Source organism: Haliotis asinina, chromosome 11 (genome assembly GCF_037392515.1).
Source record: "Haliotis asinina isolate JCU_RB_2024 chromosome 11, JCU_Hal_asi_v2, whole genome shotgun sequence".
NCBI lineage: Eukaryota > Metazoa > Mollusca > Gastropoda > Lepetellida > Haliotidae > Haliotis > Haliotis asinina.
In genome coordinates this window covers 13,756,497-13,783,892 of record NC_090290.1, presented here as the reverse complement: position 1 = coordinate 13,783,892, position 27,396 = coordinate 13,756,497, and the positions used below count along the sequence as shown (strand labels likewise).

The 27,396-nt window shown below is 39.7% G+C and overlaps 1 protein-coding gene across 2 annotated transcripts; it reads right to left on the bottom strand.

Annotated features, from left to right (window-relative positions):
* Positions 1–702: 702 nt before the first annotated feature.
* Positions 703–21,633, bottom strand: LOC137256292 (transmembrane protein 106B-like). Of its 2 annotated transcripts, none has more exons than XM_067794037.1 (7): positions 21,474–21,633; positions 12,603–12,764; positions 10,735–10,798; positions 7,324–7,489; positions 6,572–6,768; positions 6,035–6,088; positions 703–4,783 (listed from the first exon to the last, which is right to left on the bottom strand). In XM_067794037.1, exons 1-7 carry the CDS (start codon positions 21,517–21,519, stop codon positions 4,690–4,692), a joined length of 783 nt encoding a protein of 260 aa, XP_067650138.1. In that variant the 5' UTR covers positions 21,520–21,633; the 3' UTR covers positions 703–4,689. The 2 variants fall into 2 exon arrangements, with proteins under 2 accessions (XP_067650138.1, XP_067650139.1); XM_067794038.1 differs by lacking the exon at positions 21,474–21,633 and adding an exon at positions 16,850–16,959.
* Between the last annotated feature and the right edge of the window lie 5,763 nt (positions 21,634–27,396).

Genomic DNA, 27,396 nt, shown 5'->3' with positions numbered 1-27,396 from the left:
GAACCGAACACAGGACAATCGTGAGTCAGATATAGAGTAAACAAGTCATCAAATACGGACGATGTGGTCATTCATATGCATATTTGATTATAGCGGGCATTACGGCTCACAAGAATCCTCAGAACAAGATACAGGTATTGTCTTGACTGTTTTGAGAGTTATCTACCCTTACAAAGTCTGAGTGAGAATTATGTTTTGCTTCGCTCTTAGCAATATTACAGCAATAAATTGTATGGAGAACCTGAATTGGGCTTCACACATGCAACTATGTGGCAAGCAAAGGTTCTATCCATAATTCAATCCTACCGCCCCTCATAATGTAGGAATATATTCAGAGGATCTTCTGAAATATGTGGGAAATAAAGGTGAAAATAAGACTTGGAATGTGTTTTTAATATTTCACTGGGCCAGACCAATTATATTTCTTGCATTTTTTTAAGAATAAGAAAAAAAAATAATTTGACCCCATCCAAATATATGTTTTTTATTGGCAAAAAGTGTAACCTTACTAGAAAAGGTTTGTTTTGCTCCATATACACTTCATAAATTGCCGGAGGTAAAATGATTTTAATATCATTAGGTACATTAATTTGACTGATTTTATTTTTTATTCCCTCCTACCTTTCGGTTTCCTGAGAACAAAAATCTGTAAAACAAGAAATAAAATTGGTCTGGTCTTAATATAAACAAATAACAGATCCATTGCAATAAATACTTTAATTTCGTAAAAGATTGTGGTAATAATTTACAAGTGGCTGCGTTAGAGAAACACACCTCAAAGTAGCAATATATTCAAGTCAAAAGTTGAAGAAGGCCCAGTACGTTCCGAACAAATACTACCCTTCATTTGTCATGGGTACTTGAAAAAAGGGATGTTCTTTAATAGCTTTTGACTAGTATATAATACTTACTTGCGTGCATGTGGGTGGAGATTACAAATTATCACATATATTATTTCACTCACAGCAGTGACTATGAATATTCTTGGAAATAATGCCCATGTTTTGAAACTGATGGAGGGATTTCCTCCAGGATGTTCTGAAACAGATGTCTATTTCAGCAAGATGTTGCTAATTTAGTCGATAACACAGACACGCGCTGTCAATAATGCTGCATGCAAAACCATTGGGGGATTTCCCTATCAAAAAGGATTCCCTGTGCCGGCATGGCTGAGTGTTCTGGTCATGCCCCGAGACAGAGACTGTATAGATGTCTCACACTCAGGACGGTCTGATGTTGGAGCGGTAACATTCACGCCTACAAGACAGGCACCCATTGTCCATTTAAATATTTGAGCACAACTACTGAGAACACAACCTGCTTGATAATATAATAAATAATAATAACATGGAACGAGTATTGACTTACATGAGTCAACACTGTTAAACCTACGCCATTGTAGGCAGTAAAACCAGCATTAGTAAACCATGGGTTGATATCAAGAGGATTGTCCTCAGTATAATGAAAGGCAGGCAGATCTCACATTAACCAATCCTAGGTTGTCTACTCCAACACCCAGTGTTGGGGATATTCTGCCAAGATAACCAAACAACCAAAGTTAAACAACACACATCATATTTCTTTTCTTAATCAATAACATTATTTAAAAAATATTGCAAAATGCTATGAGTATTTACAATGTATGATATATACATGTGTTCTATATACATGTGCTGTTGTCCTCAATGTACAAAACAAAAACTTAGATGTAAAACACAGGAATGACTGAAAATACAAATCATAGAAGAAAACAGGTCTACTTGTTGTTCAAGATCTTTGAGAATAATATTCTTATTATCATAAAGGGAAGGAACTGTTGGAGATATAATATGACATACAAAGAACACAAAAATCATTGGTTTGTTTAAGAACTGACTTCAATATGGTTTTGTTTTATGAAGGCATAAAAACATAAACATGTACTGATCTTTATTACCCTTCAGATACAATTAAATCAATATCAGTCAGGTTAGTGGAGCCTAGACGTGTTAAGTTCAGATCATGAGTGTCGAGGGGTACATATAGCAGTAGTGAGATTTATCCAACTCCGAAATGAAAAACACATTTATGGCCTTGCTTTCTTCTTTGAGCAAGCCAGTAAAACAAGTACCCAATCAGCTTGTTATTACAACTTAATCCACTTGTTTATTGGCTTCATCACCAGTGTCATTTGTTGTTGCTAGTCTCCAACAGTTGTTACTCAATTATCTTATATGTCGTTGTTAATGTTAATCCGCTGTTTGTCAGACCATACTATGTACATATACTTCTCATCATCTAGTTGTATTCAGTTTTAGCCTCATGACGATGTAAGAACCTACATCAACATGTCACTCTATGCAATAAACATGTTTGTCAAAACATACTATGTACATATACTTCTCATCATCTAGTTGTATTCAGTTTTAGCTTTATGACGATGTAAGAACCTACATCAACATGTCACTCTATGCAATAAACATGTTTGTCAAAACATACTATGTACATATACTTCTCATCATCTAGTTGTATTCAGTTTTAGCTTTATGACGATGTAAGAACCTACATTAACATGTCACTCTATGCAATAAATATGTTTGTCAAAACATACTATGTACATATACTTCTCATCATCTAGTTGTATTCAGTTTTAGCTTTATGACGATGTAAGAACCTACATCAACATGTCAGTCTATGCAATAAACATGATGTTGTCATCCATAAAGTGGCTTGTTTCATTCTCTGACGAAATTTTGAAAGTTATCCTCATATTAACTACTGCTCTATTTTTTATAGATTAAGAGTGAGTGGGTGAGTTCAGTTTAACGCCGCACTCATCAATATTCCAGCTATATGGTGGCGGTCTTTATAGATTAGAAACAAGAGTCATCAGATAATGACATATCCCCCCGGCCCCCACATGTTTGAAAGGACAAATCATCTGACAGTTACTTATTGTATTTTTAGACTAAGTTCGAATCTTTTCCATGGAATTCATGAAAAATATAAATGCCATTTGTAATCAGCAAAAGTCACCATTTCAAGATCTGTCTCATATATCTGCCAAGATCTGTTGAAAGATATGAAATGGTTATCGAGTTGTGCTCCGGAAACGAAACCCATGCATCCATTTTGCAACTAAGTCCGAATCGTTTCCATTAAAAACCCAGAAAATGATAAACCACAAAAAACTGTAAATAGCAAAAGGCACCACTTTGGGGTCTGCCACAAATACTACCAAGTTTTACTGACGGATATTAGGAAGTCTTTGAGTTGTACCCCGGAAATGAAACACACCTGTCAATTTGAGACTAAGTCCGAATTGTTTCCATTGAAACCGAGAAAATAAGAAATCACAAAAACCTGTACATACCAAAAGGCACCACTTCAGTTTCTGAATGATATATCTAACAAGTTTTGTAAAAGGATATTGAACGGTTTTGGAGTTCCGCTCCAGAAATGAAGCCCATCCCTCCATTTTGAGACTAAGTCAGAAATGTTTCCATGGAAACCGAGAAATTAAGAAATCACAATAACCTGTAAATACCAAAAGGCACCACTTTGGGTTCTGACTGATATATCTACCGAGTTTTGCAGAAAAATATTGAACAGTTTTTGAGTTCTGCTCAAACAAACCCACCCCACCATTTGACTAACACCAAAATGTTCCATGGAAAACAAACAAAACAAAAATGCCCCAAATCTGTAAATAGCAAAAGGCACAACCATAGGTTCAGATTACTGTATCTATCAACTTTGGTCTAAAAAATATTGAACGGTTTTTCAGTTATGTCCAGGAAACAAAATGATTATGGATGGAAGAATGAACGGGCGGACAGACAGACGAGGCGTCGACTATATACCCCCGCAGTACAACATTATATTAGATCAATTTTGCACATAAAACTGTTTAAAAGTTATGCGCAAAAAATATTGGTGGGTTTACCGATTTTGTACATGATGTGCAGGGGGGACACTCAGTTATATTTAGGTACTGAAGTTTTAGTGGAGTTAGTACATGCTTCTCCATAAATATCATCATCATCCCGCCGAGCCATAAATTATGTACAATCCCTCAAACAGCAAGACACCTCAATGCCAACAATAACTGACAAGTGACTGGTCAATGAACATACTTTTCTTATCAATTGGTTGTAGTCTTCATTACCTGGTTAAAGATAAGCCTTCAGAATGAATGTTCAGTGTTCTAAAAGGTCAATAAGACAGTGAAATGCTACCTCTAGATATCATACCACTGGTATTACACAAAGATATAATGGAAAATGTTTTGAAGGGGCGATACTTGTTACATATAGAGTTACCTCACTTTGTATGTTTCCATTCCGATGTCTAAACAATGCCATACATATATGAAAAAATACCAAATTATACTTTTTCTTCTGATTCAAGAAATCTTGTGTTGTTAAGCCTATAAGAATCTATGTGATGATATCTCACTTGATGTAGCAGAGAGTGTTATCAACAATACACTGTGTCAAAGTGTATCACTCTCACAGGCTAAAGGGAAGAAGGCTAAGATGACTACAGAGTCTAGATGAGTCAACAACAATTGACAAAGCAACATGGTGCCTCTTTTGCTGGACAACACTTGAGTTTCACTTATTTGTTCATGGGCCCAGATGACTTGTGTCTGGTAGCCCCAAACTCCCCAGTTATTTGTTGGCTGAATTCACATGGAGGCTCTCTGGATCACACCTCGGTGGCGTTAGAGCAGGAGACAGGTTGGAAAGTGGTCAGTGTTGTCTGCTCGATGTGGCCAAGGTAACTATAGTTAGCTGTTAATCTAGAAAAACAGGAAAAAAGAAATAAAAATACTGACGAACAGACAGACGAGGCATCAACTATATGTTTGATTCAGAAATCCAAATCTACCAAAAGGCACCATGTGGCAAGTTTGGTGAAGAAATAGTGAACAGTTTGATGAAGCCAGCATGTATGGTTTAGGAGATCTCCTCTGGACAAGAAAAATAAAGCAACAGCCTAAATCATGTTTCCATGGAAACCATGAAAAGTTAAATTCATATCTGGGCCAAAGCCCCAAAAGTCACATCTAGGGATCATGCTTGACAGATGAAGCTACCATGCATAGTTTGGCAGATCTGCTCCGGACAAGATGACATAGTCACAGTCTAAGTTATGTTTCCATGGAAACCACAAAAACTAAGATTCATATCTGGGTCTAATCCAGAAAAGGACTGTGCTTGACAAGTTTGGTTAAAAGTTTATGAGATATGCTTCAGACAAAGGATGGATGTACAGAAGGAACTTGTTTCTATATCCACCTTCAATACCCCTCAACTTCATTGTTGCAGGGGATAACAAACAACCATAGATTCAAATCACTATTATTGATTTGCAATACTTTGAAATCTAGAGGCAATGCAGGTTTTGATATTTTGTACACTTGGTCTAACTAGCCCAAGATGGCCTAAAGAGGCCATTACTAATTTATGTAACTCTCATCATATAATGGCCAAGGAAAGGGAAGTAACTCAGCATAGTAAATCATGTTTACTGTTCAACACAACGGTCTGCAACTTGCTAGCTGTATGCTGGCAAGGCCTGTAAATAATCAAGTCCAGATCAGAAAGTCCAGTATATGACCTCATGAGCATGAGTCACCTCTTATTATAAGCATGGGTTGCTGAAGACCAATTCTAAACCAAATCTTCAAGGGTACACAGCTACTTCATAGTTGTGATATCTTCCAAGGTGTTTGAGTTTAGTTTTATGCCACTTTTAGAAATATTCCAGCCATATTATGGTGGGGGACACCAGAAACAGGCTTCACACATTGTGTCCATGATGGGAATCAAACCTGGGTGTTCGACGTGACAAGTTACCACCTTAACTACAAGGGTACTTCACTGCTATCTATCTTTCAAGGTAACAACATCACCAAGCAGGTATCACACACTCTCACCAAATGTTCAGTGGAAAGGAAAACTAAACATAAACTCAGGAAATGAATACAGACATTTTGAAGATGTCAAGCAAGTGGAAGAGAACCTGTTTGGTTTCCATGACAACTTACTCAAACGTTATTGGGAGATTGTGCACCCATGGCCTTGCATCTTCACAGAAACGCCTGCAACATGAAATTATTTTTCATAATAATCTCAGTATATTCTTGCAACTTAAAATCCATGTGCAGATACAAGTTGATACCAAAGTTCATATCAAGTAATTAGTAGGATACAATCAGGAGTATACGCAATATATATGCTTTATACTTCAATAAAAATTGAAATATTGCTTGACAGACTAGAAAATACTCTAAATATGTATTATACACTAAAAATAACACCTAGACATGTAGAGTGACTGAGTGGGTTTAGTTTTATGCTGCTTTTAGCAATATTCCAGCAATATCACAACAGTAGACACCAAATTGGACACCACATTACACCAAAGGTCAAGATATGTACAAAGGATGTGGTGTAAGGTTAGACTGTCCATCACTGACACCATTTGTCTACAGATGTGATTTGGGTCCAGTGTTACTTGACAGATGTCTCTGTGACAACATGTTTCCTTGACTACAAAGTAAAAACAAACATAAGAAACTTACACCAGGAAATCCCAGTCATTTTCCTTTTCAAATATCAAATTCATAACAATGTCATATCTCCCTGTTCCACGAGTGGGGAGGTCGACACTGGTTTTGTTTTTGGCCATAGTGATCTGTTTGTTGTCGTACAGTGACACCATCTGCGCCCCCGTCACCTCGACAGGGAAATAGTTGTTGTTGGTGAAGTTGTAGGTGTTCTGAACAGACAAGAAATATGGGCTTAACATGTTGATAGTTCAGGCAGACTTAAGTCACGCACAGTCCATGTGACATGCGCAATCGATGAATCAGAGACTGAATCTGGATTATCAATCATGATGGTAACTTTAATCTGTAAAAGATGATGCCAGATTTAATATATCATTTAACGTATAAATCATGACACCAGATTCAATCTATGTATCATGATGCCAGGTTTAATCCATAAATATACTAGGAAACCATCCCACCCAATACTACGCCATCTACCATGCCCATCACTACAGGTTCCACTCACCTCCACCCTCACTACAGCAGGATCCATTCCTTCCCACTACAGGATCCACCTCACCCACCACACTACTGGATCCACCCCATCTACCACTACAGGATCCAAATCTCACCACTGCAGGACCCATCCCATATACCACAACAGGATCCACCCCATACACCACTACAGGATCTACCCCATCTACCACAACAGGATCCACCCCTACATACTACTACACCATTAACCACAGTTCGTGTGAACAGCAAGCTAAAATACTACTCACAACTATGGTGAGATTGGCAAAGACCTTCTTCTGGTCCACATATAAACTGATTGGACTGAGGAGATTTCGACTGCTGCCGACGTTCACGTCTCGTGGATACAGGAAGAACAGGATGAGTGCAGCGACGACAGCACATAGCACAATGGCCAGCACCACATACTGGACTCTGAAGTAGAAGGGACTACAGCGTGTCACTCAAGATTCTGGCTTTGAAATCTTTCTATGTTTACACTGAATAATACACATATCGGTGAACATAAACAGAGCATGCTATGCTACTGTCAAAGAGCTACATATATTGAGGTAATGGTGACATTTTATGCTATAGAGCTGTGACAATATATTGTAGTATCGATAATCATGATACTTTACCGGACGATAAATATATCAATAAGTTTTTCGTATCATGATGTGTATTGTTGACATTGAAATTGCTAATTTTCACTAGAAATTGCTAATTTTCACTAGAAATTGACAATTGTGACAAAATTTACACTGTTACTTGACATAAAAATATACATTATTAAAGAGAATAACTACTGCTAGACACATATTAGATGATCCTGCGTACTAAACGCCTTTGTGACAAGAGAGGCGGTACAACGAATTGGGCGAGTACACTTGGCTGCTACAGGTAGCTTGATGATTATGCATGTGCAATACATGCTAACTGTGACATTAAATCAACACCCCATATTCCTTCGAATGATAAGACTGCAATATCAGGCATAAGATACTGATATTCCACGCTAACCTTTAGTTAAGACGAAGACACACAGATGATAGGGGCATTGACAAGCATTTTAGATATTCAACAATTTTGTTTAAAAAAAAACAAGAAAATGTCATTTGCTTCGTGAAATGGATCGGTGGTCCTAAACATATTTGCTCAGTATATTGTGTTGATTCAATTCGTTGGGATTGTACCTGTTCCCAAATCGAGTGTGCTATAACAATTCATGCGTGAAACGCATAGGGAAAATGAACTTCTCGATATTTATCAAACAACCTCTTGTTTCAAGTGGATCATTCTGTGGGACGTTCCCAAGTATGCAAATTAGAGTCATTTGTCAGGTTGTGGATCATCTTATATGTGTTTACCAGTAGAGATAGTACATCATGATGTGCATCAAATCGTTTTGTATCGTTTCAAGATACCACAATACATAGCATATTGTGACTTTTCAGTAACGCCACATCTCTATCAGGAAACAATGCCTTGAAGTTTACTTTCAGGCTACCACACTGAGCATAAACTTCAAAGCTTCCACTCTGATCATAAATTTCTAAGCTACACACTGAACATAAACTTCAAGGCTACCACACTGAACATAAACTTCAAGGTTTCCACACTGAGCATAAACTTCAAGGCTACTCAGCATAAATTTCTAGGCACTGAGCATAAACTTTCAGGCTACCACACTGAGCATAAACTTCAGTGCCACAACACTGAAAGTAAACTTCAAGGCTACAACACTCTGAATAACCTTCCATGTTTGAGCACTTTGCATAAACTTCCAGGCTACTAAGAATAAACTTCCAGGTTAGAGCAATTAGCAGAAACTTCAAGGCTACTGAGAATAAACTTCCAGGTTAGAGCAATTAGCAGAAACTTCAAGGCTACTGAGAATAAACTTCCAGGTTAGAGCAATTAGCAGAAACTTCAAGGCTATTGGGCATAAACTTCAAGGCTACAGAGCATGAACTTCAAGGCTACAGAGCATGAACTTCAAGGCTACAGTGCATGAACTTCAAGGCTACAGAGCATGAACTTCAAGGCTACAGAGCATGAACTTCAAGGCTACAGTGCATGAACTTCAAGGCTACAGTGCATGAACTTCAAGGCTACAGTGCATGAACTTCAAGGCTACAGAGCATGAACTTCAAGGCTACAGAGCATGAACTTCAAGGCTACAGTGCATGAACTTCAAGGCTACAGAGCATGAACTTCAAGGCTACAGTGCATGAACTTCAAGGCTACAGAGCATGAACTTCAAGGCTACAGAGCATGAACTTCAAGGCTACAGTGCATGAACTTCAAGGCTACAGAGCATGAACTTCAAGGCTACAGAGCATGAACTTCAAGGCTACAGTGCATGAACTTCAAGGCTACAGAGCATGAACTTCAAGGCTACAGTGCTAAGCATAAACTTCAAAGTTACAACACTCAGCATACGCTTGAAGGTTTTATAAATATCAGGATACCCACAGAAGCAATGGCTACGGGCTGTTATCAGTCAGTAGACCATCTAATTCTCATTTCATTGCGATGGTACTAAACTACAATCAGAAACTGTAAATGACAAAAACATTCAACTTCAATACAGCCACTAACAGATGTTGGAGCCATATCACAGCAGATGCAATACATGGTACAAATATACACTCAGAAATCAATACCAATGTGAAAGAGCCCGATATTGATATGGAAACAATTAAAATTGATATCAAATTACCAGCTTGTGTTTGTTCACAGAATAAAAGCACATGACTGTGTAAAACATTACATGCCAGGGTGACTGAGGGCTGTTCCTGTGTCCTCAATCGAAAATCCCTGGACTTTGAATGATAGATCAACCCTATCAGTCTAAGTAAACTCTGGCTAAGTATTGTTTGCTACACTACCAAACTGAGTCCCTAGTAGAAGGTCCCGTCAGCTAACCTTTAAGCAATAATGACCATCCAATTTAACATGATCCTGTGCAAAGGATTTAACCAATCAGGCAATGACTAATGTTTAGAGTTTGGCAGAGCTTCTCTCTTCCCAGGTTGCTGACACTGATCTCTCAACAAATGAAAATTGCATACGACACTGATATTTGACCAGGAGTATATACACTTTGGAGTTACTATTAGGTTATATTTCTGCAAGACGGCATACTGGAATAATGACAAAATATGCTACTTCAGTAACTGTTTACGCGCTGTCGCGAAAATTGGCGTCCTCCACGTGTATGATCACTCAGACGCAATTGTATGGAAAAAAGCGTTTGGAATCGTTTGAGTACAAACGTTTTCGAGGTAAAAGTTCAAACAATACGTGCGAATGTTACCTTTTGCAATTTGGTAAGCTACTTTCTGATTCTTCAATTCAAAAGTTTAGCTAAGGTGACCTACTGGGGTTTGTTAGACTCAGTGTAGTAGTGTACTGTGTAATGATGAGCCTAAGCTTACGTAGACTGGAACCCTGCCTATGTCACCAACTACTCATCTGAAATCATTTCTCAGCTTCACTTTCAGTAGAGTTTATTACGTTTGTGTGGACAACAACAAATATCATTGTCAGTTGATCTGACTGTACCAAACAAAATTTACATGAACAACATGCTTGCCTCAATGGTACATTTGATCTGGGTTGATTAATTTGATAGAAAACATATTCTGCAACTCAAAGGAAATTTGCTTGCTTACGTTCGTCTTGGCTTCAGTCTTTTGTCCTTGAGGGGAATTAATGCCACAAGCTCACCCTTTTGCTCTGAAAAAATATAATCATCATAATCATCATCATCATCATCATCATCTATCAAGTCTTTGAATAGTATTTAGTAGCGATACACACAAAGGTGTACGTGTCTGAATGCCAACGCTATATTACAAAGAAGTCGACATCCATGTATTTTTCATTTGTCATCACGGTTGACTAACATACACAAGAAAGTTGATGATTTGCTGTATTTCTCACATCATCACAACAGAAGGTGTGAGCTTGTGTCTACTACGCTAGATATAGCTGTAATATTCACTGAATACCAACGTTTCAAGATAATCGATAACCTTTCACCACAAGTTCGACAGTCTATTTGGTTTCTGATTCCTGACACTAGTTTCAAGTGCAGCACACTGTACCTGTTGAATTACATTTTGCAGAAGACACAAGGAAAACAAATTCAGAGTTATCTCCCTTCCATTGATTTCCATTCGCAAAACATCAGTAATTTCTGTCATTTAATGTTATTCGAGTGAAAAAAGTAACTACCACAATGTACCAAACGTTTTGCTATTAACAGCGGTGCTATTATGCACCTTGCTTGTACACGGGGTACACTGAAAATTATTGAAGTGCACTCAGCCAATCGGACAGCGACATTTATGCATGAGTTAAGATAAAATATGTGCTTTGGTTGGTTCTCTATGAACACAGGTGACTTTATTCTATCAGACGTTTCTGAATGGGACATTTTCTTCAAGGCTGACTGCACCTAAAACAGAGACACATGCATCTTCTTGCCTGAACATACTGACTCCCTGGCAGTTTCTAACGTTTCTATATTCAGGAAACAGGTCTGAGTCAAGACATTCCGACATAATTCTGACATTTGAGAGTTCACTTGCATTGATTACGAAAGCTGCAAGACTACACTAATATACTTCAAACATAAGGCTGTCGCCACAACAAGCTTCTGGATCTAATCATAAAATTAGTTTAGTACAAGCCATATGACACTGTATCTTTATTATCCAGTATACATTGGTGCAGTAATACACGGCAACCAAGTGTGACGGCCCTCTTTATTGATGTCACATTCAGACACAACATATTCAGAGACAACAAAATACAGAAAAAATGGTTGCTTGGCAAAAGTGATATGCATGTGTTCACGTCCATGTGATATATATGATAGTGGTTATGTTTCACCATGTAGGTAATAATGTTGTATATTAGCACAGCATCCATTTCGCAAAGTTAATATGTTGCATGTCTTTCACATGACGTAATAGCATGAAACAAAATACAGGTCTATTTGATATGAACACAACCAAGCCTTATTTGGAAGCAGTATGGAAGGAAAATGGAGTTTATGAGATAATCTAAAGACTCGCTGAACAGAGCACTAGCTGACTCCCTCAACTGTGGAACTCAATGGTACTTTGTGATAACGATTTCTTATCTAGAATAACATTGAATCATGTATTATGTATGGAAATTACTGATGTTTTGTGATGGCAAATCAATGTAAGGGAGATAACTCTAAATCTGTTTTTCTTGCCCGCAAAATCTAGCAATGGCTGCAAAAAGATTTATAGATGTGCTTCATATAATTCAAAATTAACATTGAGGTGTTCAGTTAGATAAATACATAGTTCACTGGTCCCTATGGGCCCATGGGTTCATGTACACTCTATGTTAGTGTGTGTTCTCCTCACACTTTCTGCTCAAGGAAAATAAGCAAATATGAAGGATAGATCAACCCATGGGCCCCTTGTGACCAGAGAACAACTTGCTATGTGATCACAATGATGGAGGAACACAGTTCAAACGAGAAGCTTAGAAAACTGACCTTTAGTGACCCGTCCAAGACCTCGGCACGTGGGACAGGGCTCACTGTCCTTAAACAGCTCCTCGTAACTGGATGTGTCTCTTGAGTTGATGTTCCCATTACCCACAATTCCTGGGACATTCCTTGCTAAGGGTGTGTTTTCATCATCACTATACGCCATTCCTTGAAAACAACAGAAACACTCAATATCATGAAAAGAACAGAAACATTCAACATCATTCCGTTAGCTCAAGAACAGGGTGTGATAAAATCACAACTAGGCACACAACTAGTTCTGCAAACAGAACCCTGATATTCTGCAACCAGGCACCAAAATCAACTAAGATATGGTCAATCTGTCACTGATGTACCCCTAGACAAGGCAGCTGACATTCTGAGAATTAATGAACATACATCATCCTCTGAAAAGCCTCTGAACAACTAAGATCATTATCTTACTGGTACAATCCTTTATCAAGGAGAATTGTTAGACAACCAACTTCGCTTCCATCAAGAGCTGGTAGAGGGAGATGAAAACTACCTGCCACAGCATACTGCAAGGCAACTCACACAGGCTGGACCTTTGTTACACTTCCAAACATCTACCAAACGTCAAAAATCATTTCGGCTCGAGCATGATAGGCTTACATCATCTGATCCCCTAAACATCATCTTACATCTGTGTATATCCATAGAACTCTAATTGTGCTAACTTTTAAATGCCACTCAAAGAACTTATCTTACAAATAAGATAAACCACTTTAAACAAGTCGTCATTCGGAAAGAATTTGAAAGTCTCTGAGTTACCTTAGATCTTCTAGAGTGTATACTGAACAGGCCTCTCTGCTACTGTAAACACACTACTTCATATTTGTACATATGCCGCCTTACACTACCCTGTACATCACTTGCTTCAATCTATACCAGACCATCAATTTAATAAAGTAGTTCTTCATCCATATAGATCCGGGTTTGAATTGATTATCAGTAACCAATACTTGTTATAAGAATCATCAGTAAATTCAGGGCTCGGTTTTAGAGATGTTAACCTACTTGCACAAGGTGCAACCTAAGATAAAACCTTAATAGCACCAGTCAAATTCCAGATACACTGCTTTCATTACAATATGTAATGAAAGAAATTTAGATGGGTTTTTTTCTCAGCTGTTTACCCACTCAAACATTTACTTGCACTTGGTGCAAGTTAGACTAATGACTAGGTTGCACTTTGTAATATTAGGTTGCACCAGTGTAAATAAGGTTCGCTGACTTGGCTGAGACATGTATATGTCTCTCACAAGCATAGACTGATGCTTGTGCTGTTGATCACTGGATTGTCTGGTCTTAACACAAAAATTACAGATGTAAACAAGTGCTGCCATATACTATAGCTCAAATATAGTGCAGTGTTAAACAACAACCAAACCTCATGCTCACTTAAATGACTGCTGTTTCTGCCACAAGATTGTCAGATCAAATAGCTGGGTCACATCACAATACTAGACTGTCTCTCAAAGACATAAAAAAATTCTTTTGGGAGGCTGATATGAATCTGACAACAATGCATCTATGTTTAGAAACTGTGATGAAATGTCAGGGTTTCAAGACATTAACTAACAATAAAAGGATAGAAAAATAAATGTTTTACAAAGTGTTTTCATACTTTATAATAATCAACCACAAACAAATTTGGGACATTTGTTTGCATAAACGATATTTTTAAAGGCAAGAGTTTTATGGATGACAGCTTTTTATATTTTTCATATAGTTGGTTTAGTCTCTGTCTGCATTTAGTGTCTGCGGTCTGTAAAGAATCCAGTGTGGACCAGACAATCCAGTGATTAACAGCATGAGCATCGAAATGCAAACTGATGATGTGACAACCAAGTCACTGAGCCTGATTACTCGATCCTGTTAGTCGCCTCACGTTATGACAAGCATAGGTTAATGAGAGCAAATATTCTAACCTGGACCTTTACAGGTTATATATTTTGGTGCAACAATAAACAGAGCTCCAGATAAGTTGTGTATTTGGGTAAAATACACTGTAGAAAAGTTGCAATATGCAGGAAAAATAAATGCCAAGGTATGAAAAAAGAACTAAACATTTATGTTTACGCTTAGTTAAAATAACAATGTGTATTCTTCCAAAACATTAAATCATGTTGCGTATCACATCAGATCAAGCCAGTCAAACCTGAAGCTTTTCCATGTCTAAATAATCACAATTAAAAAATTCTTGAATAATTCTAAAGGCAATTTAATTGTGCAACAGAGATAGACTACCAAACATGTATTGGTTTGTTAACCCACCACTAATTGGCCCATCTATTAATATTGTAGAATCAAATAACTGCTTTCCGTAAGCAAATTGAAAATTGTAAGTAAGTGTCATTAGCTTCCAAATGCTCCTACAAACAGAATAAAATCCCTTAATTTAAGGACTGTTAGTTGAATTAATAAGCAAATGCTGTGTTTGAGCTATTTGAGGCGTGAAAGTGAAACAACATGATGAGAACAAGGTTTTAAATTAACCCAAACTAACAGAGTGAAGACATAGCTGTTATATCATTAAAAAACCATCTTAGTATCTTGTATTACACCAAAACGGATACAAACTAAGGTGCATAATATTTCTTACAGCACACATTGGTAACGATTGAGAGAGTTCAAGTTTAAAGTCACAACTGCAATATTTCAGCCATATTGTTACTTAAAAAATGCTTAAATTTTAAAAGCTTGTCTACAAAGGACAGTAATGCAACTAGTATATCACAGTAATAAGAAGTAAAACCAGCATATATCTCTAATATAGCATTTCAAATTAGGACAATACAACATAAAAATATGCTCAGGACCACCATGGACCCCAGCTGGATTTATACCATCCTTCAGGCATTTATGATTGTATAGATATCATATCCATATGTCCAAAAGCACACCTGGAGTTCTATATAAACATACCAGGAAACATGATAAATGATGCTAACCAATCATTATTTTCAATGATTGATGGGTTGTAATGACCCACTCATCAATCATGAGTAGTGGTGTTGTCATTAATTGAAATAACTGAAAAGTGGTCGCAAGGACTAAACAAATAAGCAGTCATGTTTTCTCATAATCGAACACAATTTTGGAACACTTGTTCACATTAACAATATTGTGTTTGTTTGTTAATTTTATAAGCACTACAAGCTCATTCCAAGTCATGACTGAATTTATCTGAAAAACTCCAGGAAATGTATGTTCCTAACATGCTAGTCACCACTTAAATCTGAAAATGCATTTTGTGCCCCAAAAAAGAAAGAACTATTAATTTTTGTGCATGAACAAACATAATCACGAAAAATTGACAAATGACACTAACCAATTATTTCTGCTGATTGATTCGTTAATTTAAATGAACCAATCATCAATTATGAGATTTTAACCAATTTCCAACACTATCTGTCAAGCCTATCAAGACCTATTGTCACAAGTTGCCATACAAAGTGAAGTAGCCTTGAACGTGGGGTAAACCCACATTATTCATCCCACCAACCACTATTCTGATATTCATATCAGAATTTCACTATTATGTAATGTACTGTTAGCCTGTCTCAGTGGCATTTGACCTCTGACTGAGACTATCCTCATAAGAACAAATTAGTGACAGTGCTGAATTCTAAAGGTGATTCAATCTGCTTTTCACAAAAGATGTTAAAACAACTTGAAAGATATTCTTAATAATGCTAATTTTGGCCACTTTCAAGTCAGCAGTAACACACATCAACAGTATATGAATATAAGTATGCGTAACTGTCTCAATGAATAGGTTCATGGCAGAAATCATATGTGTCGTCATTATTGTTTCTAAATGGTGATGTTTTACACTGACGATGTGTGTGTGTGTCTGTTTCAGCTTAACACCCTACGGTACTGGGATGAACTGCCTATCTGTGTGTGAAGACCTCACAGTTAAGTAACTGCATGATATATGCTACGGAAAAGGTGAAGACTCTTGTGGTATTTTTGGAACCTATTCCACAAATTTTAGCTCAATATTTAATTAGTCGCAAAAGAAAATGTGACTTTGTGCTGTACAGCGCTGCTGAAACAAACATGCACTCGTGATAAATTGTCGCTTCAATCAAATTGTATTTCAACAACACCTTGCTAACTGTCGCGGTGACATGGCACTCTTGTCACAATGACAACACTCGTAAATGGAATTTATCTCTAAATTCATTTCACAACACCAAAGAGTGGATTCTCCAACGACTTACCAAATCTCACGGAAAAACTCGTATCACAGAGTCAATGACGCGCCCATTCTAGTCAGCAATGCACATGACCCGATGACAGATGGGGATAACTATTCCACAGCAGCGCGTGTAACTATTACCTCCTCCGCAATATTTTTCTAGTGTTTGATAATCGCTGTTAGGAGCTTTCTTGTTAACCAATAAACATGCCGGTGTTCAACATGAATAGTTACCGTGGTATACTATGCAACCTTTCTTCGCGATAATTTGAAATAAAAAACCAACTGAACATGTAGCATTTATTTATCACGTAGTCAAGTTTCTGTTACCTTGTACTATACAGTTCGTAAATGGTCATTTTAGAGAGCATAGTTTTCCTGTGAGAGTAGTAATCCTCTCACGAAGTTCACAGTTATCTTTGCACCGGTTCTATTAGACTAGTTTCGTGACAGTGCGCTGAAGCAATCGGTTACCTCGTCGTGCACACTTCATTTTCACGCAAATTTCAATGGTCATTTAAAGAACATTCAAGACGAAATGGTCTAGACTAGACTGGCAATATTTCAGCCATATACGTCAAAAAAAAAAGCAGATGCACAGTCTGAACTCTTGCGTGTTGGTTGGGAGCGTGTGATACTCGAACAAACGATATTAGTTTTTGTTATGAACAGCTTACAGATATTGTTTTGACTTATTTTGATAGCAGGTGCCATTAAAAAACTCTACTGAACCATAAATATAAGGCTTACTCATTTCCATGACTTGATGAAATTCCACGTGTACGCCATCGATGTACTTCTAACAGGGACGCAAGAATTGACGTATATTGACAGGACAACTGATCTTTGTCAGAAATCTGTGTGTATCTCCTTGTTTAAAGTAACCAAGTCTGTACATAGACAGTGTGGCAGTCTCGTGCATGTGTAACATGAAGTTAAACATTCGGATGTGCTCCCGTGAATCAAAAGTGAATTGTTTAAGTGCCTAAGTCGTACACGTTCATGACGCCGTACTGGAGTCTGCATATTCTCTGTGAACTATCTTTTTATGTCCGCATAGCGAAGCAGTAGAGCGACGAGAGACCTTGAGATTTATATACTGAAATGCAAAAAAAAAAAACCCAAAAAAACCAAAAACACCCGTCATAATATTTGAAATGACATTAATGAAGTATTGAAACTATTTGTTTTAATATACAACAGAATTCAGCTTTGAGGAAAATATGAATATAGGCCGTATAGCCTGTTTTCACCCAATAAAGTATTTTTAAGATTGAGGTTAGAAATATTTTTGTTTGTGGAAAGGGAAGAGTTCGCACAAATGGACACAAGATGCATGTTCACCATGCATGCATGCATGCAGGCAGGCAGGCATAAATTGACGGCTTGTATGACGATCGGAATGCAGCAGCTTTGGCTGTTAACGAGAGATCAACGACAAGAAGCTATTGGACGTCTACACAAACACCAGCAACGTTTCTTTTGACTTTCAGTGTACATGTATATTTAAGCGAGAGTATGGCAACACCCCCGTGTTGGTGTAAAGTACTTAAGTATGTCAGTACCCGTGTTTTACACCAACATGCACACGCTTATCAGCACGATCCTCGAGCATTTCATTTGCATAAGGTTTGCAGTTCGTTCCCTCAAATTAGTGGAGTAATTTATCTTCATTGTAACCACATATTTATACATAACATATAGTGAATGCGAGAGTGTATGCTCCGAGGTGACATGCTTTGTTATGAGGGGTAGTCGAGGACGGCGCGTCACACAACGCTAACCCCTCTTCATCTCCCGAACACTGGTGCAGCGTTCTTCACGCCTGACCGCTCGGCCGAATGAACATTTCTTGAGTTCAAGAACTGTGCCAGCGTGTGTTTGTAAAAACGTATTCAACGTTTCGCAATATGGCGAAAACAATTTTGTTTGATTTAATTGCGTATATACATGGCATGTTTCTGTTGGTGCATATACAGATGTTGCACAATGTACTGTGACCAAGTGTGCCAGTCCACCCTGCTGGCAATAGGTACCTAGTAAGAGTTAGAAGTGAGTGAGTGAGTTCAGTTTTACGCCACACTCAGCAGTATTCCAGCTATATGGTGGCGGTCTGTAAATAATTGAGTCTGGACCAGACAATCCAGTGATCAACAGCATGAGCATCGATCTGCGCAACTGGGAACCGATGACATGTGTCAACCAAGTCAGCAAGCCTGACCACCCGATCCCGTTAGTCTCCACTTCCGACAAGCATAGTCGCCTTTCATGGCAAGCATAGGTTACTGAAGGCCTATTCTACCACTGACCTTCACGGGTCCCTAAGAATTAGAAAGCCAAAATAACTCTGGTGGCTGCAAGAGTTGTGTGCTCCCGGGGAGTTGAGACTGAAACCCAGTGTTCGAGGGGAAAATACCAGTGCATTGAGCATGTCTGCTAGATGCCTGGATATGTCCGCTATATAATTATCGTATATTAATAATAAATGATAGCGTCTGTGAAACGCATTCTTTGGACCGGTAGTTTATGTGTTTCTTTCAGGGTTATTACTGGTTTTTATTTTCGTTTTGAAACAACATATAAACAATATAAATCTCGTGTTTGATTTTTTTTAAGTTGATCAATATTATGAACATGGACAAAGTTGTTTTTACCACTATTTCATAAGGGTATGTGTTACTGAATACTGGATATTTACAGACCAACTGACCATATTCCACAATGTTAAACCTGTCAAGGGTCACAGTGATAAAGAGCATCGGACTTAATCCGTGACCAGTATCTCTAAAGCCAACGGAGCCAAGGTGCAATGCATGTATCTGTCTTTACGGCTGTTTGTAGTTCTCGCTGGTCAAATCACGTCCGTGCCACGTATAGCCTGGTCACGATCGACTGGCCATCGATTCCTTGGTCCATTTAAATGACATAATCTCAAGTTCACAACGTTATCGTAAGTTTTATCTGTAAATGCGATTATCTGCGATGGCTGAAATAGGTATGTAATCAAGGGGTGGCTTTTTTTCATCGCTTTTTTGTTTCACCGTTGTCGGTTGAAATGGCATTTTTGATGATTTGTTTCGGTAAGTGCATACCGAAGTATCAGAATCTGCCAAGTTGTGTTTTACGTTGCTTGTGGCCTTTAATATAAATATTACCTGTTTCTCTTTTCATGACATCAACGAATTTCATCGAGTGACTCAGCTAAAAGCGGTTTAAAACCCAACCCACTCACTCAAAACCAACCCCCTCGCTCGCTCACTCACTCACCCACTCACTCCAGTGCCAGTCAGCGTGTGTCAATCTCACCACTTTCCCCAGCTTGTCTGAGCATTGTAACCCAATTTGCATGACAAATGCATGATCATGCTATATACGACGTGACTAACAGATAGAGAATAACAGAATGTTTTCATAGACGTGACAACAGAAAGTATCAGTTACTCAACCATAACGCACTGCTTGTATGTATACAACTGCCGCACACAAGTGTTGTACCATACTTATCGTACAACTGGTCCAAGGACAAAGGTGCATGGTGAATGGTGTTGGCCTCTGACGGTACCCGGGGTCTTACATGTATTGATCTATATTTATCTAGTTTGGGGACAAAAGCTCTTATCTTCATGACGCCGTATAAAAATGTGACTGCTTCAACCAAGAGACAGACGGATTCCGGCGGTACACACTGTACCATGCATAGAGTCGAACCCTGCACCAGTTTCGCCAGTACACCCCACCATGCAGCAACGACGGACATTCTCGTTTTCGAACTTAACAGTAAACTACGGATATATCGAACCAAACGGACCACCAACTCTAATTCGGTATAGCAGTAGTTGGACAAGTCTCTTCCCACAGTGGTTACTTGTCATATCTTCCTTCGTAGGAAGATATGACAAGTAACCTCTGTGGGAAGAGAATGTAGCTGGATATATTTTTGTCAACAATCACTATGTAAATATTCTATATAATTCACACGCACATACACGCAGATACACGCACGCATGCGCATTCACACAGACGTCTTTTAGCGCCATTGTACAATATTATAGAAAGTACTATACACATTCCTAATGTTTACATGCAGAGAGTAATTCTTGCCAGGCGGTCTGGTTTTAAAAAAAAAAGCTATCTTAGGTGTTACACCTGTCATGACGGACCCTCTCTGTTTCCCCCAAGGTCGCCACGTGACAGGTTTATTCTCCAGTAGAACGCTCTGTACTATGGCCTGGCGTGCCTCCATGATCACGACATATTCACCTGCTCTCACAGTTTTATTATTTAGCTCAAGTGTTATTTAAAACCATTCTCATTTTCAAAACGTCCTAGTTTTAGGATCTTGTTTTAATGAGATTGATTAAATACCTAATGTGTGTAGGTGTTTGGAAGGGTTAGACATGAATATGTTTCCATGGAACCTTCAAACTATGTTAGCTCGGTGTAGTTAGAAGTCCAAACGAATTGTATATAATAAATATATTACAAAATGAATGGGTCATAATCATCGCTCTCGTATCCATGACGACACACGGCAGTAGTATCCACGACACGACGGGGCCCGGATGTATCCCTGGCGACCCCACCTTCCTGTGCGTTCATAGTAATAACACGTTAACAAAGTTAGCATAGAAAATATCGAGTCTTACTTGTACGTTTTCCTCGTGTGTGCAGTGGCTGTGCGACATTCCCCATGCTGCCAGCGTGTACAGTGTACGGCGACCTCGCTCGCCTGTGGTTATCGGAGAGTATATTACAGCTCAGATGTATTACACACGTGTTTAGTAGGTTATGTTTCTACAAAAATATAAATCTAAACATGTTCAGGGCGTTGCAGTTGTTACAATGTCCGTGTTTCATGATAATACATTGTTTGAGGATAATGCAATAGTAAATGATAATACAATATCTGATTATACTACCATGTTCGGTGATAATACAATGTTTGAGGATAGTACAATGGTTGGAAAAAGTGAGTGACTTTAGTTTTACGCGCCACTCAGCAATATTCCAATTATATGGCGGCTGAGGATGGTGCAATGTTCGTTGATAATAGAATATTTGACGATAATACAATGGTTGATGATAACACACTGTTTTATGAAAATAATACAATGTTTGAGTTCATTCAACAATGAAACAACCGTTCCTTGTTGATATTCGGAGATGATTAAACATGTTCTTACATTCTCGAGGCACATACTGAACAGTGTGTGTCCATCTTATCAGTCACGACACGAACCCAGAGACTCGGGGAGTCTCGTGGATACGGGAGATGATTAACGAGTCCAAGGCATTTTGGCCATTAATGTGGCGACAACACACGTGCACGCCCCATGAATTCTCTCCCTTGTTTAGCTCTCACTCAGTTGTCTCAACATGAAAATGCAGTCACCCGAAAACCGAATCCACATCATCTCCAGCTGAAAGAAGTGACACAGCAACACGTTTTCGATGTTTGGGGACCCTGGTTTTATTAAAGAGGTACCGTTTTTGTGGGTTTTGTTTTTCATTTTTGTTTCTGTACACCAGGGTCACATATATTGTACATGATTACATGTCGGTACTTATATACACGTTCATACTGTTCATACGGGGTAGTTATCCTAATGGACAACGTGTAATGTTTGCTTTCATAAAGAACAAGATGTTGTGGGCAAGTTATAATCCTATAGGTAGAATGCTGTATTTTCACAATTGTGTAGTTATGTAGTCGTGTGTCCTGTGAAGGTCCGGGGTGAAATATGCCTTCAGCAACCAATGCTTGCCATAAAAGGCGACTATGCTTGTCGTAAGAGGCGACTAACTGTATCGGATGGTCAGGCTCGCTGACTTGGTTGACTCGTCATCGGTTCCCAAAGGTGCAGCTTGATGCTCATGTTGTTGGTCACTGGATTGTCTGGCCCAGACTCGGTTACTTAGAGCCCTCCACCATATAGCGTGAATATTGCTGAGTGCGGCGCAAACTAAAACCCACTCACTCATGCACATACATATAGTCCACACACAATGATTTTCCAATACAGTGCTCTGGGTTGTCACCACGGACCCCTCTGCTGCGTGGGTTTGTGTTGTTGTCTGGTCTGCGTCTGTTGTCTGGCTTCTTCCAGCTAAAGCATCTGTTCGATGATACCTTATTTAGTACAGTCTCTGGCCATCTCCACCTTGACGATGACCCACTAGTGACTATATTAACTATAATGTATCACATCCGTACATATACTTCAGTAAGTAAAATAATCTAGTTGTTTCCGCTCGTGACGTGCGTGACTACAGTCATGGCAGTCTGACCCCCTCGATCGCGGGTTAGCTGTGTTACACTCGACCACTCCCAGTTACAAATGTCCCGAGGAGATTTCTCAGAACTGATTGTCATTACGCTCATAGACCTATCATTAGGTTTATGGTTATACATATACATACAATCATCAGTTAATAACAATCATTATTACAATTATACACCTGACTACTCCAGTCATACAGATGGGAAATTCTGTTCACAGTCAAGTGATTCACAGCCCGTATAGAGGCCAGGGTTAGTAATGATCTTCAGTAGCTTGACGAAAAGGATCGGGTGGTCAGGCTCGCTGGCTTGGTTGACACATGCCGTCGGTTCCCAACTGAACAGATCAATATTCATGTTGTTGATCAGTGGATTGTCTGCCCCAGACTCGATTATTTACAGACCGCAGTAGTATTGCCGGAATATTCCTGAGTGCGGTGTAAAACTAAACTTGCTCACAATTGATTCACGACGTTCACGTATTCGAGATGACTTATTTCTACCCTTATCTTGAATACTAGTTTTAGTCACGTGATATTCATTCGTATACTAGGGAAACCTCGTCTCATACTGTTTACAGGGAGGATGTACTCCCCCTTCTGTGAACAACCCATGCCCTCTGTCCCAGCTGTCGACACCTGTTGTCCCATGACCATCTTCCTTCTCTCTCCGTCCCGACGTAGTGGCAGAGAGCAAATGGTGTGTCTGTGGCCAGGCAAACTGTAGCGCTAATGGGTTGCGCAGCATAGAGAAAATGACAAGTCTTCTTATATGGGGGGAAAGACTGGCAACGTGCTTCCTTCGCTTCGGATCGAAAACTCATCGGATCAAAATAAAATCGCCACCATCAAAGGAACACCCTTATTTTCTCACTTGGTTGCGATCTCAGATTCCCTACCCCAAGTTTAATAATTACTCACGTGAAACATGTTTTATTCAACATTTGAAACGCCACTCACGCATCGTTCTTCGCCTCCATTACCCCTGCCAGCTTCCGGTTGAACGGAGTGACGAAACAAGAATAAACAGAAATTAAAAGGAAATAGTTTTGTCTAGTTTTATCATGAACCTGTTGGAGTTTATTTGTCTTATCTTTCGTCGCTATTGTTGGAATTTTCGTAACGTTTATTTCGTACATAATAACACTTCTGGCGCAATGGGCGAATGAAGCAGGGGAGTTAACTGTACATATTCCAGATGGAATACTCTCCTGTTCCTTCACACCGCTGAACCGGAAGCTGGAAGGGGGAATGGAGGCGAAGAACGGTCTGATATACCACGAGCTGTGCTTAAAATGTTGAATAAAAAATATTTCACGTGAGTAATTGTTCAACATGGGGATGGAAATGTGTGAGCACAGCCCAGTGATGAAGTGGGTGTATACCTTTAATGGCGGCGATATTTTATTTTGACATGAGAAACATATTGCGAACCGTAGCGAAGACAGTATGTTGCCAGCCTTTGCTCGCTTCTCTCGCAAGCAAGAAGACGGGTCGTTTTCTGTATGTTGCGCAACCTATTTGCGCTACAGTTTGCCTATGGTCGGTGGCCAGAAACCTCTCCCCTCCAGGTTGACCATTTTCTGAACTTTCTATAACCTGGGACTATTCCTACGGTGCTTAATGTGATCCATATTGGCAACATGACAAAAGGGCATTTGCTTTCTTACCTTCTTTGACTATATTCCACGCACCAATCTGTTCCATGAGCAACTGGTCCATAGGGACGATGCTTTCAGATTTTTGAACGGTCAGGTAATTTAGTTCCATTCGTCTTACTGGGGATAGAATGAAAGGTTCACATCATCTTAGACTGGGAACACACTGATTTAAGAGATCATATAGATGTTTGTACATATGAGGCCAATACTGTGTTTGCTTGGTGGAGTCTGTGACTATATGTGCATTGCCGTCATGGTATTGGTTAACTAATGGTTAACTGTTTTTGTTTAGAAACCCAGGGTATGCCATCATCGGGGTGATTGGGGTACACTATGTTGTGCATGATATCTTCCTTTGTTTTCAACTTTACCTGTCCGCCTCGTTTAGATCGCACTGTTTACTGCCGTCATTGTGGGGCTCCTGCATGTCTGTCATGTCCTTCAGTAACACAGCGCTGGCCTCAGTTTCTAGTTCCGCTAGAAGCCATCTGTTTCTGTAGTGGAAAGTTTTTAAATGATATTACTCTCAAACATCACTGATATTTCTCCTTTCTTGTTTAATCTGGCAATACAGTTTATCCTTTCTTGTGTTATCTAGCTATGGAGTTTCTCCTTTCATGTTTAATCTAGCTATGCTGTTTTTCATTTCATGTTTAATCAAACAATAGAGCGTATCTGTATTGCTTAGTCTGGCTATAGAGTTTGCCCTTTATTGTTTGATCTAGCTATAGAGTCCTCCTTTAAGAATTCTTGTTTAATCCAAATGTATATGACGTTTCTCCAGTCTTGCTCCATGCAGCTAGAGTTTCTCAGTTCGTCTTTAATCCAGTGTGAACAAGTGGGGGAGGTTCTACCAACATATCACACAAGAGAGTATCCAGTTCAAGTTTGTATTCTGTGAGTTTCTGAAACACATGGAGCAGCCTCACAGTTTAGCTTCTCTCTCTCTGTGCTCACACCCACACTCTCTCTGTCTTAAACTCTCACTCTCACTCTCGCTCACTCTCTCTCTGCGCTCATACCCACACTCTCTGTCTTAAACTCTCACTCTCGCCCCCTCTCTCTCTCTGCGCTCATACCCACACTCTCTCTGTCTTAAACTCTCACTCTCACTCTCGCTCCCTCTCTCTCTCTGCGCTCATACCCACACTCTCTCTGTCTTAAACTCTCACTCTCGCCCCCCCCCCCTCTCTGCGCTCATACCCACACTCTCTCTGTCTTAAACTCTCACTCTCACTCTCGCTCACTCTCTCTCTGCGGTCATACCCACACTCTCTCTGTCTTAAACTCTCACTCTCGCTCCCTCTCTCTCTCTCTGTGCTCATGCCCACACTCTCTGTCTTAAACTCTCACTCTCGCTCTCTCTCTCTGTGTGTGTGCTCACACCCACACTCTCTGTCTTAAACTCTCACTCTCGCCCCCCCCCTCTCTCTCTCTGCGCTCATACCCACACTCTCTGTCTTAAACTCTCACTCTCGCTCCCTCTCTCTCTCTCTCTCTCTCTGTGCTCATGCCCACACTCTCTCTGTCTTAAACTCTCACTCTCGCTCTCTTTCTGCGCTCACACCCACACTCTGTCTTAAACTGTCACGCTCCCTCTTTCTCTTTGTGCTCACACCCACACTCTCTCTGTCTTAAACTCTCCCTCTCGCTCCCTCTCTCTCTCTCTGTGCTCATACCCACACTCTCTCTGTCTTAAACTCTCGCTCGCTCCCTCTCTCTCTCTGTGCTCATACCCACACTCTCTCTGTCTTAAACTCTCACTCTCGCTCCCCCCCTCTCTCTCTCTGCGCTTATACCCACACTCTCTCTGTTTTAAACTCTCACTCTCGCTCCCTCTCTCTCTGTGTGCTCACACCCACACTGTCTTAAACTGTCACGCTCCCTCTCTCTCTTTGTGCTCACACCCACACTCTCTCTGTCTTAAACTCTCACCCTCGCTCCCTTTCTCTCTCTGTGCTCATACCCACACTCTCTCTGTCTTAAACTCTCCCCCCCCCTCTCTCTCTCTCTGTGCTCATGCCCACACTCTCTGTCTTAAACTCTCCCTCTCGCTCTCTCTCTCTGCGCTCACACCCACACTCTGTCTTTCTTAAACTGTCACGCTCCCTCTTTCTCTTGGTGCTCATACCCACACTCTCTCTGTCTTAAACTCTCACTCTCGCTCCCTCTCTCTCTCTCTGCGCTCATACCCACACTCTCTCTGTCTTAAACTCTCACTCTCGCTCCCTCTCTCTCTCTGCGCTCACACCCACTCTGTCTTAAACTGTCACGCTCCCTCTCTCTCTTTGTGCTCACACCCACACTCTCTCTGTCTTATACTCTCACCCTCGCTCCCTTTCTCTGTGCTCATACCCACACTCTCTCTGTCTTAAACTCTCTCTCTCTCTCTCTCTCTCTCTCTCTGTGCTCATACCCACGCTCTCTGTCTTAAACTCTCCGTCTCGCTCCCTCTCTGCGCTCACACCCACGCTCTGTCTTAAACTGTCACGCTCCCTCTCTCTCTTTGTGCTCACACCCACACTCTCTCTGTCTTAAACTCTCACTCTCGCTCCCTCTCTCTCTCTCTGCGCTCATACCCACACTCTCTCTGTCTTAAACTCTCACTCTCGCTCCCTCTCTCTCTCTC

What these genes read in the sequence shown, in the direction of transcription:
- LOC137256292 (XM_067794037.1), bottom strand. Translation starts at nt 21,519, where the DNA reads ATGGGGAATGTCGCACAGCCACTGCACACACGAGGAAAACGTACAA. An exon ending in TTGCCAATCTCACCATAGTT is followed by an intron (nt 6,769 to 7,323) that starts GTGAGTAGTATT and finishes TTGTCTGTTCAG; the next exon opens with AACACCTACAACTTCACCAA. An exon ending in AATCTCCCAATAACGTTTGA is followed by an intron (nt 4,784 to 6,034) that starts GTAAGTTGTCAT and finishes CTGTTTTTCTAG; the next exon opens with ATTAACAGCTAACTATAGTT.